At 44.7% G+C, this 16,138-nt stretch overlaps 1 protein-coding gene across 4 annotated transcripts in view; it reads right to left on the bottom strand.

Moving 5' to 3' along the window:
- rerea (arginine-glutamic acid dipeptide (RE) repeats a) overlaps positions 1-16,138 on the bottom strand; it is a 154,669-nt gene that overhangs the window by 64,778 nt on the left and 73,753 nt on the right. For all 4 annotated transcript variants that reach the window (XM_052059693.1, XM_052059694.1, XM_052059695.1 and 1 more), the window contains 2 exons: positions 14,030-14,534; positions 3,739-3,809 (listed from right to left, as the gene is read on the bottom strand). In XM_052059693.1, coding sequence (XP_051915653.1) covers positions 3,739-3,809; positions 14,030-14,390 — 432 coding nt within the window. In that variant the 5' untranslated portion in view covers positions 14,391-14,534. The remainder of the gene's footprint in view (positions 1-3,738; positions 3,810-14,029; positions 14,535-16,138) is intronic.

Genomic DNA, 16,138 nt, shown 5'->3' on the forward strand with positions numbered 1-16,138 from the left:
AATAATTCTAATTGAACTCTGTTGAATAATGTTTGTCTTCCAACACGTGGCTGCTCTTTTCTTGGCAGATATTTTACCATGGGGAGAGTAAAATGAGGTTTATACGGCTCGATCAATGAGTCAGAGAGGTTGTTGTCGACACTGCGGTGGCAGCTGGTGACTGAACAAAGAAGGGAAGACGATTGCCCTATGTTGCAGGACTTGTTCTTGCGTATGCCACTGTTGGCAGCCCTGCTCCGCTTTGTGTTTAAGCGCATGAGTAACATAAAATGACACGCCTGTGAATCATCTCTAACTCGAAAATATCGTATGAGTGAAAGACAGAAAAAGAAAAGGAACGGGCTCCAATCCACGTGGACGAGACAACAAACGAGAGCGTGATGGCCGCATTTGGGTATTTATACACACTAATTAGATTCACAAGTCATTAGCTAAAAGACACGAGTGGGACGGTTCCAGTCTTGGATGGAGAGATGCGGAAAGGCATGGTGGTGGGGGTGGGGGGGGGGGGGGAGACAAAAGATATTGATATGGTTGTTTGGTTGGAGAGGGGGAGGGAAGGCAATGAAATTTCCTTCCTCTCTGATGCGCCTTCACAGCCCAGTTTTGCACAGGAAGGGTGCAAGGGATGTCGATCAATAGTTACCCCGGCTTGAAAAGGAGTGGAGACAAGGGACAGATGCAGGGAAGAATGCGATGGGAAATAAATTGTGTTGCTGTCTAATGAGAGCTCACCTCCAAGTGGGCTTTGTGTGGCCTGCTGTTTTCAGTATGTGGTGGCAAAAGCAGGAAGCAAGAGCATTTTAAGAGCAACAACAGAACAGCGTAAGAGCTTCCTGTGCCCCCCCCCCCAAGGGAAAATTGTGTGAATCATTTTCATGTTCGTGACGGTATTTCAGTTTTGCGATGCAAGAATTTACAATAACTACCCAAGTTATCTAATATTGTTCCCGAAAAAAAAAAAAAATATTTGGCAACGTAAACAGGTTGCAAGCCAGGGGAAAACCGGTGGGGCTTGTTGTTGTAGCCGAGAACGACAAGATGCGTCCGCACAAACAAATACATGCAGGCAGATGGCTGTTCAGTAATTACAGGTGGACATTGGGGGAGGGGGGGGGGCGAGGCGGGTGGCAGGGCATGAGACGCAGATGTAGAGCAAGTGAAAGCGAGGAGAGTGAGAGAAAAGGTCACCTGGAGGAGACGCGGGGGGTTTTCTCTTTTGTAGAGACTCATTTCTGTCTAGTCCAGGTCTCCTCTGAGACTCTTGGTCAAGGTGGAGTGTGTGTGTGCATGTGTGTGCACAATCCAGAATCCGATTAAGGGCCTGCTGTTGCGCGGCCAAATTGCCCTATTGTAAGGCCTGCTCATTTAAAATAAAAAATATATATATACACATGAAACTGACCTTCATAGTAGAAGCGGGTGATATATACGAAGACGTACATACGAAAACCTTTATTAGTCTTGCAATGGAGAAATTCCCTAAATATATATATATATATATATATCAGCGGCCCGGTAATCCAGTGGTTAGCACGTCGGCTTCACAGTGCAGAGGTACCGGGTTCGATTCCAGCTCCGGCCTCCCTGTGTGGAGTTTGCATGTTCTCCCCGGGCCTGCGTGGGTTTTCTCCGGGTGCTCCGGTTTCCTCCCACATTCCAAAAACATGCGTGGCAGGCTGGTTGAAATTGTCCCTAGGTGTGAGTGTGAGTGCGAATGGTTGTTCGTTTCTGTGTGCCCTGCGATTGGCTGGCAACCGATTCAGGATGTCCCCCGCCTACTGCCCGAAGACGGCTGGGATAGGCTCCAGCACCCTCCGCGACCCTCGTGAGGATCAAGCGGCTCGGAAGATGAATGAATGAATGAATATATGAATATATGAATATATATATATATATATATATATATATATATATATATATATATATATATATATATATATATATATATATAAAATACCGTCATCGACATTATCGTCAATGTTCATTTCACAATGCGCAATTTTTCATTATCGGGTATTAATATAATATAATATCATATCATATATCATATCAAAAGAAAACAAGAACGGGTACATTCATTGGCTGCAAAGTAGGAGGAAGTGATCCAAGTCCTCATTGGGTAATTTTAGAATTCAGTCATGTGACACGGCGGCTGAGCTGAAGACAGCATTACTTCAACTAGAGGAAATCTAAGAATGGAGGAGTCGCCCATTAGGTTGGAAATGATTCGGGCGTTGACCAAGACGTTGACGTTGGTCAAAATAACATTTCAAGATGTGCCAAAACGATCGCCGTAAAGGGCAAGTCACCCACAAATCCACCGCTAACCAAACGAAGGATTATGAGAGAAACTTCACCAACGCGACTACTGCTAGAGACAAGATCAATAATGCTCAGCAACACACACATGAAACCCTCACCAAATTAAGCAAAACACGCACTCTAGCAATCACGAAGCAAGTAAACGGCAGTGCGACATAACGCTGCCATCTCGTCTATTACGCTCACATACATTACGTGGGCAGGCAGAAGTATGTCGATGTTTGATATTACAGTGATATATAAAAACGTTTCTTTTTTTTCCATTCTGTAATAGCTAGAAATAGTCAACCTTTGATGTGTAGCATGCTCCACATAAAACTTTGATGATGTCTCTCACAAATTCTCCACAATTTATTGAACCTCGTTACGAGATCAAATAAACTGACAGAAAGCTTCACCAGAAATCTAGTTAAAGACATTTTCTCATTCTGATAGCTGCGGCAGTCGCACACCAGTGCACTTACTGCAACTCAAAATGTGATGATGATGGTGTAGTAAGGTGACGTAAACAGTCACAAAAATCAATGAAAACACTTCATATATCCTGAACATAATTTAAACTTCTCCACTATTAAATATTGCGGCAGAAAACTGTGCAATGTTTTGCCGAAGACATCGTTTAAAAAAAAAATCAATGACCTGTTGTTTAGAAACGCCGTCATTCCCTTGTTTTGTGAAACAAATGCAGATGTACGATGCTTTTTGTCAACGTCAAAAACATCATTAGTTGAAAAAAAAAAAAAGTTATTTTTCTTAGTCCATATTGCCTACCCATTCTTATACTGTCAAACACACACATGCGCATGTTGGCGTCCATATCCATACAAATAGATACATACGTTTGCAAAACCTGTGTGTGTGTGTGTGTGTGTGTGTGTAGCCTCTCAGCTGACCTCCCATCATGACCCTGGCCTTTGGTAGCCATTATTTGGGTCCCCTGAGAGTGAGTTGACACTAACTAAGGCCTTCAATGGTCTGTGGAAACAGCCAATCTATGAAAAGACAGCTAAAGCTCACTGACAGCAGCAGGTGTACAAAGTGCCTCTTTTGGAGACGCGGGTCTGTGTATTATACTGAATAAGTAGCATGACGCCAGCTAACAACACATTTCCAAACTGGCCAAGCACGGTTTTCATGAACAACGAGTCAGCAAAAGAGGTAAACGGCCATTTTAATTGGGAGACGGAATTCAATGAGTATTAGCGCTCTCAAATTAATTTCGTGAACACGCTGACAAACGTGTTTCGTGAGTGCATTTCCACCACACTGCAACGTTCAACTGTTTGAAAAGAGCACAGCTCAACATGGAGCCTCTTCCTCAGATTTTGGGAGTTGCACGATGTTCCCGGCACCTCTGAGCCTAAGTGTGAGCACACAAAAGCAAAACCGACAGGAGGGAATGAAACTACTCACCAGTTTGAACTCTTGAATGCTACAAATGAAGTAGGGAGTGTTGGGCCGGCGACTCTCAATATACACACAATCTGAAAGAAAACATAAAAAGTGTGTTAGCGTGAAGATGATTCACACTTCCCAAGCCATTTGTGCTTTGATGCAGCCAAACTCAGTCAGAAATTATTTGGAGTGTTGTTCCCTCTGCTGAAAAGTCTTCTTTTTTTCCCCCCCTCATTGAGTCAAATTCAAATGGAATGCGAGTAATAGGATTAAGGACTTTTGGAGCACTACAAGGTTGCTTTTCCAAAGCAAACATTACGCCCAAGGGGAATTATGCCATTGTTCCACTCCATTTATACATCCGAGTGCAATACTGGCGCGTTAACCCTGAACACCCAGCCACCACTGTAACCTGGATTGGAAAAGGTTTTACACTGTCGATCTATCCTGTGAGTTTGCTTTGCTGGAATAAGGAAATTCATGCCCTGCCAAATTAAATAAACTCTCACAAACGTAAAGATCTGATCTGTCTCAAAATGTGCAATGAGGTGGGGACTGGTTGTATAGCCGGGTCATGAACCACGGTCACCCTCCCCTTTGCGGAAACAAAACCATTCTCGCTGCAGTCGGCAAAATACAGTGGACCACTTGAAGAAAGAACAGAGGAGGACACATTTAGGGGGGTCTAATTGTGGTTGCTCCACCAGCAGCAGTCCTTGCGCCGCACATGATGTGCTAAAGTTAAAAAAAAAAGGGCAGCTGATTTATGGATTACAGTTGATATTTTTCAAGTCGAATTTTAAGGGGATGAAAGAATCGATAAGCTCCGACACACCCGCGACGCTCGTGAGGATAAGTGGATTGTTCGTACTGTAACTCAACATCGTCGTGGTCTTTCGACCGTAAACTGGTGTAGACTGACTCAACAGAATCTTTCTTGGTTTCACATAATTTGCACGCAAAGGCAAAAATCTCAATGGATTGAGTAGTTTTCTAAAAAAATGTTGGGTTTTTTTTGACAAAGCAGATCACATCATGTGACAACCATCCATGCTGAACATACAGTAATCCGAATTCCTATCACGCTTTTGACTGCATACTAAGTCAATTTGAATTCTTACGAGCTATTTCTTCCTAGATTAACACCGCGTACATGCGCCCATGCATAAAACCACGTTTTAATATGCTACAGTCAGTCGCATTGTACCAAGTAGCAATCATTAAAACGTGCTGCTCCGTGGCTCCGAGCTCCCTCTCCAACAAAAGGTGTGCGGCAAGCGTTTTCTCTGACACACGGTCTCTGTTATTTATATGTTTGTGTCAGCTGAGTTATTGATCTGGAGGTGGTTTTATCTTACCACTTGCACAAAAAAAAAAGGGGGGGCGGGAAAAGATATTTAATGGCCCTTACAGCCAAGAGCCCATTTGTAGAGGTGCGGCTGTCAATATACAAGCGCTCTTGTGACATCACTGGCTTTGTTTTGAGGCTGTGTGCGCGCGCGTGCGTCTGTGCTTGTGTGTTTGTAACCCCGGGGTGGGCTTGTTATCTGCTAAAGGGTGAATGAGCTGTTTGGAAGAGTGCGGGTGAGGAGGAGGAGGGGGGGTTATCACCCTCACCGGCTCTGAGTGATGCATTATATCTCTCTCAATGCTGCCCTCTCCTCATCCCCCGCCCCCCTCCCCAAAAGCTCTCTCTTCTTTGCTGCCGTCTCCCAACCATCCCAGGAAGTCATTTACAAGATAGCATGAATGAAAATATCCATCAGTACTACTGCGCGATCTGTGAGTGACACAGTGTCTGAGCATGTTGAGAGAGGCGGCCAAACGAGGAAGATGGAGGGAGGCAGGGAAGGGGAGAGGCGCAGCGACTGGGGTGGGTTTGGAGGGGGGGGGGGGAGAACAAAAGAGACTAATCTGAGCGAGATGACATGTAACTGAGGAGTCAAAGCAGGGGGAATTAGGGTTTAGTGTCCCTTCACTTCACCCACACATTGATTTAGAGGGGTCGGATCAGCTTTCTACAGACAAGCTCATATCAACAGGCATAAACATCAGACAGCGCGAGTCAAAAAGATGAGTGGTCGAGAGAAAACAGTGGTGGGGATGAGGGCTAGGTTGGATCTGCTTCGTTCACAGTTTGAGCCTGTTGCTTGAATGCCAATAGCATATTGTGATTTCATTCCCTCGGCTACCTCCAAAATAGGTTTCTTTGTGCTGGCGGGACAGCTATTAAACCAAATCTGATCGTTTAAAAACAAAACAAAATGTTTTGTCCAGAAATTTAGGCTCGAAGTAGAGAAGTATAAAGGGGAGGGGGTGTTGGGTGGTGGCTCAGGGTCTATATTCGAGGGGGGAGGGGTCGTTTTTTCCTCTTTTTTTTCCAAGGGGGCCGGGGGGTTGATGGCTACGCCACGTGATCACGTGAGAGCACCATGACGTACGGCAAAAGTTAAAGACTGCCGAATTGAGGTGGATGCGGACTGATTTATCGACTGTATTTTATTTTTACAAGTTATTTTTGCCCATCTAGCCATGACATCCACGACTTCCACTGCTGTCTGCTGTGTTCACTCTTTTAATACAATCACCAACTTTACAGGGCACGACCTTGATCATTTTGTTTTCAATGCCGTATCCCCTTACACTGGAGCTGATTTAAAAGCTTATAAAAGTCTGGACGCATACCGCGAGATGCTACGCTCACATCGGTGGGACAAGATGTCATGGCGAAGCTACAACTTGCTTATGACGCGAACTGACATATTTCTTTTTATTTGTACACATTGCGTACTATGTTTGCCCAAAGAAGCATGCAGTCATGTAATGATTATGAGTAAAATATATGAACAATGATCAACTAATGCAGTAAAAAAAAAAAAGGGTTGCTCCAAATCCTCGAATACTTTTGAGGGCCGTCAGCCCTTTCGGTTGATTGCCGATATCCGCCGTCTTTCATCGTCATCAGCGGGTATGTGATAAAAAGCCCAATTTGGTTTTCACCCTTGTCTACTCGTACATCCGACCGCATAGCAAAATATGACCATTCGCTTATATAAATGGATACAGGACTATACACTTTACGGGGGTTTCGACGGTTCCAACAGGCGCAAAGAAGTTATTTTGCCGTCCGTCAAGGCTCGGGGGGCGTTCCGACGAAGGCTGTGACATAGTGCGCAAAAAGGTGAAAAGGAGGGAGAACCACAGCACGTACTTTGTAGGGAAGTGCTCTCACTTCCTCATCAGCCATTCGTTTGATTTCTTTCACTTGCGTCCACCCGACAGGAAAACTGCTAACCGGCGCACCATTCAACCAGGCTGAGAGGCAGGGTAACAAAGTTCAGTCTTTCAAAACATGGGAGATAAATAATCATTACTCTACAGAGAACTGATCAGCGCTTCGCTAATTACAATGTCACTCCTGGGATCATATATTCGATGTATTACTTTGACACACACACACACAACATTTTTCTCTGCCTGGCTCATTGTTCAGTCAGGCTTTCTCTTATGGCTGCCAAGCGTGCCTAATCTAAAACACACCTCGTCTCAGCTAAAGAGCTGTGTCCTACTCTCTCTGTTACAGAGCAAATAGGATGCTGTTTAATTTGCCGCAACGTTCCAGGAGAGAGGAAGGGGGGAGGTGTGAGCGGCTCTTTTTAGAAAGCAACAAGATAGGGTTTCTTGTAGGGAGGGCAGCAATGCCGGAAAAAAAATTGCAATGCAAAAAAACCCCCCAAACAAACAAAAAAGCGATATGTCAATAGCTAGTTAAACAATGCACAAAGAACACATATTTAGGATACAAAATGGGGCCGTGGCTATATAATTCAGCTCCAAATCAAAACCAAAAGCTGAAGGGTGTCGGCTACCCAGGCTGTGTTCACACTATTTGGCGTATTTACGAATGCACACTAGTAAAATGAATACAAGTTCCTTTTAACTGAACCAAACCTGTCAAGTGTGAACACCAAGATGAGGATTTTTTTTTTAATGATGCCAAATGGGGGAAAAAATGGCATAACAATAGCACATAAAAATTGCACGTGGGCCAAAAGTGAAACTGGTAATAAACGGAATAAATATCCACAACTAATAGCCAACCATCTATCCCCCTGGAGTGTACTGATCCCAAAATTAAATCACAAAAGGAATGCAATAAGTGAACCACAGGGGTGTAAGAGGACCAGCAGGCCAAAAAAAAAAAAAACTAACAAAAAACAGAAAGCCTGTGAGGAAGAGAGACTGATGACCAAGCCTATGCGGGGCTCGACATGGTTTCCTGAAACAAGTGTGGAAAAAAATAACAATCGTGGCAGTGGAAAAGAAACAACAATAACAGCGTTGGAATGGTGAATCACACGAGTAATCTATAATACGGGTGATCCCATCATCTTGTTGTGCTGTAGCATATTCACATTGGGCCATTTGAAGCATGCCGAACTCTTGTCTGGAAACGCTTTGCCTTCCCTGCTGGCCTGTATTCACACAGTTGCATACATTTATATTGTGGGAGATGATGGTCATGATTAAAAACCGAAAAGAGCGCAGCACATTACATTATTAATAATAATTGGAAAAAAGATAACTGCTATGCGATTTACCCGGTGGCCTGTCCAGAATGTACCCCACTTCCCGCACAGTCAGCTGTGCTCTAATCTTTTATTTGCCCATTTCAACACTTTAATATAGATTAAGTGTCACCAAAGGGCAAAACATACCAACCCCCCCACCCCCAAACAAACATATCCTTACTGTTGATTTACGGTTGTCAGCAACATTCTGAATTGAAATCTTTCAACGAAACACCAAGTCATGTTTTTGTCCACATGACAAATATTTAGTTTGGAGAGTAACCCAGACGAAAGGATGTGTTTCTAAACTCCATTGGTGCCTTGTGCCACTTCTTGCTATGTTATTCCAGTGGGATGGCCCGACAGGTAATGAAGGTCTGGAGGTGCACAGACGCACTCCCTCTGAGCTTCAGACCAACCGTTCTTCCTTGTTCTGACCAAAGTTATTTTGGTTCATGAAAAGTGATGAAATTGAGAAGAAAAAAGAAATTGTGAACGAAATAAAATGAAAACAAAAATGCTCTTCAAAAAATTGAAACTAACTGAAACTAAACGTTATTTTTACAAAACTAATTAAAGCAAACTATAATTATAGCAAAAATGTTTTTGTTGACTTTTCAGGACACCATCCATGGTTTATTTTTAAAATCTTGCAAACAAGAAATTTACAACAACAAAATAAATAAATAAATAAAAGAATAAAAACTAAATTAAAACAAAATATTTTTTTAAAAAACTAAAATTAATTAACACTCAGAAAAATCAATAAAACCAAATTTAACACAAAAAGCCTTCAACACAAACTAAAAACTAATGACATTGAAAATCGCAAAGCTATTACACCTTTGGCTCTGACTGGAAACTTCTCACACTGGGGAAACTTACAGTCTACAGCAGCAAGATTGTGGGTAGAAAGAAGAAAGAAGAAAAAAAAATGAGTGGCAAATACCTAGCAGGCCAAATTGTCATCCCCCTTGCAACAGGGCAGGCTTACAGCGGACTGAGCTCCGATGAGAGAACAGAGGCTCTTTGACATCCGCCCACCCCCACTTTTTCCGCTTAGCAAAACCACATTCTCTCTTTTAACAGGCGGCAGGTGGTTGAATTTCACTAAAAACCTCTTTCCCAAGAGTCGCCAGCGTGGGGAGACGTGGGAGAGAAGACAAGGTTTTTTAAAAATAGATCTATGCACTTTAGGGACAAGCTACACACTGTTGTGTTTCAACACAAGATGACTTGAAGGGCTTGTCCCCCTTGTTAGGCTGTCTGGAAACAGCGAGCTGATCAACAGCTTGACTCGAGATGTGCTGCTGTGCATATCTGGCTCAAAGCCCAAATGGTGTCCTGGCTAATGAAATAGTGGCCCTTCTCGTACTGAACCACATTACACTGGCTCCTCAAGAGGAATCCATGCTCGGGAGAAAACTGGAGAGATTTTCTTGATTGTTTGGAAAGCAACAACAAAGCAGTCGTAGTAGAATGTTGCCATGCTATGCATATGAAATTCCAAGACATAACTCTGAGCATTTTTTTTCAAGTACAATATTTAAATTCAGTGATTAAAATGATGTTGACAAATAACAGCATACGCCCTTGATACAAAAACGACTCCATTCATACAATAGGTCATACATTTCTAATAAAGCTAAATCATTAGCGGCACACGCTCCGTGTCACTGCCAACAGTTGTTTCCGAGTGTAAGGGAGAAAAAGGGGCCTGTTATACAGCGCTGTGTGTCAAACTGCACAGCTTAATGTGTGTGCACATGACACACAGAGTGACACGCCCGCACTCCTGAGTGCTATGGCAGCTGCGGCAAAACGCGCCAGCCGTCCACATCAAGTCACCTAAACACCCGTGCACACACCAAGTGTTTTTCTACCGATGAGCCTGCGATCGCAGTCGTGCACACTCTATAAAGCGCTGCCGCGACTTATAATCTGCCTCTCTGACGGCAATTGACGAAACAAAATCAATTATTGTCTTTATCTGAGCCAAAGCAAGCCCATTCACCAACAGTGAGGCGGCCATGTTGTGCGACATACACGGGAGTGCAGAGTGAGATGGGGAGGGCAGGTGGTTTCCATTAGCTCTCGCCATTTTAAACAGAGCCGCCAAAAGGGAATAAATTCGGAAGGAAGGCAGCATGCGATGGCAGTCTGCCACCCGCAGCACCAATTGCTGAAGACAAGGGAGTAGTGTGGTTGCTGTGCGTATATGACACCACATAATAGAACAGGACCCCCCCCCCCAAAAAAAAACCTACTAAAACATTGTCTACACCGTGCGATGTCATGTGCTTGTGAATTTTCACAACTGTCTATTGCCTCAGTGTGTTCCTCTGTGTCCAACAGTACAGCTAATCTGCCTCTGGCTATTTGAATAATCTCCAGAGAGAGGATCGATAAACTGAGTTCGGGGCTCTGGAGGTGCCTATCGGAGAAGTCTAAGCCACAGGGTACAGATTGATTTGGCGTGTCTGCTTGCACTGGATGGGACCCGCTTCCGCTCAAGCATACAACAAGGCAGGACACCATCTCGCGCACACCAGCGCATGCACTGCTTCATCTCTTTAAACTGCAGCAAAGCGAGTGTTAGCTGCAGGACTACCTAGCGGCCGATTGCTCATCTTCTTCCAGCCTTTTCCATCCAGTCAACTCTAAGCCGCCTGAACCCATCTCACAGGGATAGACAGGCTAAGCTGCGCGGGTGGCTGGAAATTGGGACTGCGAAGACTATTTCAATACTAGTTCACCTTATGTGACAACAGAAATGTGCACTTGATGATATAGGAAGGAATCAAAACACAGTTTGGGGATGTTTCATGTACAGTGGTTTTTGTTTTCCTCCTCTCATCCCAGTCCCTCTCCTCCAGTTGGAGGCTGCGCAAATCCTTCACCCAGGGTGGTCAGTTTTACATATTGTGTGTCACTAGACGGCTATAAAGGGATTTAACATTTAGTAAAGCATAATCCAACGCAGGCTTTGTGCCTGTCTAAGCTGCGCACGTCAAATCTGATTGCAAGAAGGCTGCTCGCAAGCGGGAGTAGGAAAACACTCAATGCACTCACACACGGGGCTTATCACTTGAACAATAAGCAAAAGAGACAGCAGGAGGTCAGTTACTGAGGTGGAGGATCTTCCGTGTTGACAATAGGTGGTAAATTGCATAGTGGCGGAGCAGCTCATCCCTGATCGAAGACAGCCTAGCAACTAGAGTGTGGAGGAGCCAGGGGAGCCGAGGGGGAAAGGTTGTGACAACCAAGCAGCTCTCGACCTGTCAAGCTAATTGAAGAAGAAGACAGGAAACATAAATATTCTCCATCAAGCCGGCACAGGCTTCACTCCGATGTGAAAATATAAAGATTCGGCAGCGCTAATCCACTGAGACGCTCGACTTTGTTTATGTGCCTTTTGAATGTTTCATTGATGTGACTGACTGCTTACGGTTCTTTTTTTTTCTTTGTCAATCCCCCTTACCCACCCCCACCATCCGCATGGCTGAATCATGAGACAAAGCCTTGGTGTGCTCTGTCTATTAAACATGGGGGAAAAAAAGGTTTCTGTGGAATGTGTGCAGATTATTAGAAAGAGATGTGAAAAGAGAGCAATAGGCGGGTATAGTTTCAGTGGAGTCTGCTGGTTTAAGTATCGCTATTGACAACGCCGACATGATTCAGCGAACAGTCACAGCGGACTGTTTTACAGCATTCACGTCGTCATTCTTGCGGCTTGTGGAAAAAAAGGAAGCGATTGTGTGGTAACGTGTCGAACACAAGGGTTTAAATTCTCTTCTCTTTTTCTTTCGTATTCAAGCAGCCTACTACTTGACCTTGTTTGCAATTTAACATATGAAAAGAGAACAAGAGATCGGATGAAGGCCAACGGAGACAAGGGAAACTACGAGATGCACAGCAAACGCAGGCTGTCTGAAAACGTGGCCATTCAACATAAAACTGCTTCAGTAGGAACATGAATGGAGTACAGTGAAACTCCTCTAGAACGAAACCTACATGGGCGAAAATAACCCCTAATGTGAAAAAATCTTCATGCATTAACACCATTCCCATTCTACTGCCCCCCATGCGACGAAAAAAAACCCTGTTGCGTTAAACGAAATCAGTTTCTCTGCTCCAGCCTCGCGAAGACATTCACTACAACAAAGCCTAATCCAACAGCGACCTCTACTGCTTCGTTCGGAAACGGCAGCAGCAACCACCACACTGGTTTACATAGTGAACGATGTTTATTTCGGTCACAGTTGCGAGTTTCCTGCATGCGACATTTCTCTGCCATTGGCTTATCGAGCATCATGCTGGCCTCCGATTGGCCAAGAGAGACCTCACTGCCTATGTGTGTAGATACTGAAGCTAGATCCTTAGAAGATAGAGTGGAATGCATCCGATTAGCTGCTCAGAGTAAATTGCTCATGGCTCGACGGACATTCAAATAAACGAACGTTTCCTCGTATTACAAGTAAAATGGTTTTTACAAGTAAAATGGTTTTTACTTGTAATACCTTGAAAATGCTTTACTTTTCCTTGAAAATGCTTTACTTGTTATCATGCTAAAAACCTTACGCTAACTGGAGCGCTAATGAGAGAGAAGCGCTCCAGTTAGCGTAAGGTTTTTAGCCTTCGAGAGGCCATAGTTAGGGCCATCGAGGACTACGAAGCGTCCCGTGGCTGGCTTAAAAGTTCATTGCATGACATCAACTGAGCAATGCTGTCTTGGGTGGCGATCGAGGGGAGGTCGAGTTAAAGACAGTAAGATAAGCGACCGGGTCCAGGAAGTATTTGTTATTGTTAGATTCAGACGAGCATGGACGTTACATTGCTAAAATGGCTACAAAACGGAGCTTTGGATGTCAAGCAGCTAAGACAAGAAGAGCTCTGATGCTGGAAGAGAGGGTAAAAGTGATCAAAATGAAAGACTGAGCAAGCAAAATAAAAGACATTATCCAAGAAATCTATGTAAGAAAGTGAATGCTGATCATAAATTTCGCAATTTCTTTCCCTTTTTTTCTTTCTACACTGACAATATGAAGTGTCAAATAAGTGTGTGCTCATACTTATGCACTTTTGAAATAAAAATAAAGAGTACACATACGATAGTGTGTGTGTGTGTGTTTACATCTGAGGTCAAATTTGCTACAGTGAAAACCCCCCTGTTGTGAAAATTTTCTTGCAAACAACATTTCTTGCTGCAAACATGACTTCGTTGTAGAGGAGTTTCACCGTAGTTTTATTCATCGGTGATTTTGCACAGTCCATACCGCAAAGAGCCCGACATTAAAACAGCTTTGGGTTTCGCAAGGAGAAAGCATACTTTCCGGTGAGTTCGATAATGTTTGTATAAAGTCATTATTGTGGTCGCCGCCACTATCGCATCTATTGAGGTACCACTTTGCTTTATTGACTCAGCCTGAGACAAAGCACATAGAGGGCTCAACTCGGAATTGATTGCATGATGCACTGGCCTTTTAGCCCGAGGTCGTCGTTGCAAACTGTAAATAGCAAAATTGTAAAGGGCCCCACTTTTATTCGTTTTTATTTGCACCAACAACAACGCGAGACAGCAAGAAATGAGAGCGCATTGTTTCCCACGTTGTTTAAAATGATCTTCGTAATGGGAGTTTGATGAATGGGGACCGACTGGCCTTATTACATTTACTCAGCGGCCATGCGGCTATGCTGGCCCCCTGCTGATAATTAGATTAGACGGGACAAGGACTTACCTCCTGGTCTGTAAACAACATCGTCTTCTGTAATGAAGGATGTGATCTCTCCGTTCTCTGTGCGCTCGTAGCGGGACTTCTTCTTGGGCATCTTTTTCTTGCCCTTCTTGCCGGCCTCCTCGGCCGTGCCGCTGCCTCCACCTGTGCTGCCATTGTCATTGTCCTCATCCTCGCTGTGTTCGCTCTCTGCATAGTTCTTGGCGCCGCCTTCCAGCGTACAACTGCGCCTGGGCCTGGAGCTCTCGCTCTCGCCCCGTTCGCCGTCTTGTCGGCGGGACTTCCCGGACTCCCTCTTGTCCCTATCCCGATCTCTGTCTCTGTCCCGCTCTTTCTCCCTCTCCTTCTCTTTGTCAGCCGTCATGATCCGCCACGTGCCTTCCTCAGTCCTCTCACGGCTGGGCCTCCGTGAAAGGTAGACTGTGAGCCTGGGCTTCAGTCTTCTGAATTTACTAGTCAAATCCAGGGAAAATTTGGCCACACCAACAACCCCAGAGTTTCAGAAAACCTGTGTGGGGGGTGGAGAAAAGAGGTAGAAGAAAACAAGAGTGAGCATCATCTTTGCTGGGCAGAAAGAAGTTAATAGTTTGTGCATGAGCAGTACAAGATTGCTCCAAGAGGGCAGGCGACTGGGGAGGCTCGCATTAATTGTTGGCAACATCCTCCGCAGTCATTAACACTTGTGAGAGCAGCTTTATCAAACGGGCAGAACCTTCTCGCGTCCTGCTAAAACATTTGCCATCTCTTAACGCGGAATTAGGATGTGTACACAGTCAAAGGATGTTGAAAAGAAAGTCAGAACATATTAAATAAAGGTCAGAGCCGTATAACTAAAACACAACATGGAGGAAGAGGCTAGCAGCCAATAAACGTGTCGGGGGTCGGGGGGGGGTTAGTATAAACAGCACAGGAGCGAACAGCATGAAACTCACTGACAGTTTGCTGGCCAGCTTTCTCTGCAAACCATCTGTAATGACACCGGACCGAATCCTGTTTGCTGTGGATGTGTGTGTGTACTCTGGCTTACTGGACTGTGGCTCAATCCAAGGCCTTCGCCACAGTCACCACTGTGTTAATGTCAAATGACAGGTCTGGAAGGAAGAACGCGGCAATCCAGTAGGTAAGGAAATGGGCCATTTTCAGCGATCCCAAAAACATCCTTTTTGGTAGCATAATGAAAGCCTCCGAGTGGGCAAGGTTGAAGAAGCCTGCTGTGTGCACAACTCGTACGACACCTGAAAGCGGGCTCAACACTTAACGCCTATGTTGCCCTCACTAACCCCGCAGCAACAAATTAACAGGAAGTAGTTATTACATTCCCAAGCGGGAAAAGGCAACCTCTGTTAGCGCAGAGGCTGGAATGGCAGCAAGTCTGTGATGAAAAACCATTTACAGTCGCAGTTGTGAAATTAGAAACACACACACACACACACACACGAGAGGTGTTTGGTGACGACCATGCTCCTAAGCAGCGGGTGATGTCACTTTGTGAGCAGACACCAACTGACAGGGCAGCTGCTCCTGTTGTCGGCTTGCTCGCAAACACCGGGCCTGATTAAACCGCAGCCTCGTCACAGCCCCATTAATCACCTAATGATGAGTTACCACGGCGACCACGAGGCTGCCAGCCTGCAAGCGCGAGGGACGCATTAACGCGCGCATGATATCCAAGGGGCTCGGGAGACTTTGGCGCATGTGTGTGACTCTTTCGAAACTACCCCCTGGGCCTCCTGAAGTGTCCGTATCCAGTAGCTTGTCTTGTCAGGTGTGAGGAACATGAAAACACTGATGACCGCTGCATTTGATAGCACGGCCCTAATCCTGGGGGCCGCCAGAATCAGTGTATGAGTTAAGCACCTCTTCTCTCCTCTAATTAGAAACATAAGCCTCTTTCTGCGAAACCAACAACGTTACAATTTGAGGGCTAGGCCTTTCCACTTTGAAGTTAAAGGCTCACTAAAGATCTTTACAATCTGGGTGCCATGAGTTTTCATCTGGATTGGACTTGGAAAGAATACAAATTTTCTGTATCCTTTTTACTATGCTCGTGGCATCCTTGATGTATAAAGTCACCCCCGGAGAGAGGGAAAACGGTTTAGTTTCCAGTATTTC

This window comes from Hippocampus zosterae, chromosome 2 (genome assembly GCF_025434085.1).
Source record: "Hippocampus zosterae strain Florida chromosome 2, ASM2543408v3, whole genome shotgun sequence".
NCBI classification, from domain to species: Eukaryota; Metazoa; Chordata; class Actinopteri; order Syngnathiformes; family Syngnathidae; genus Hippocampus; species Hippocampus zosterae.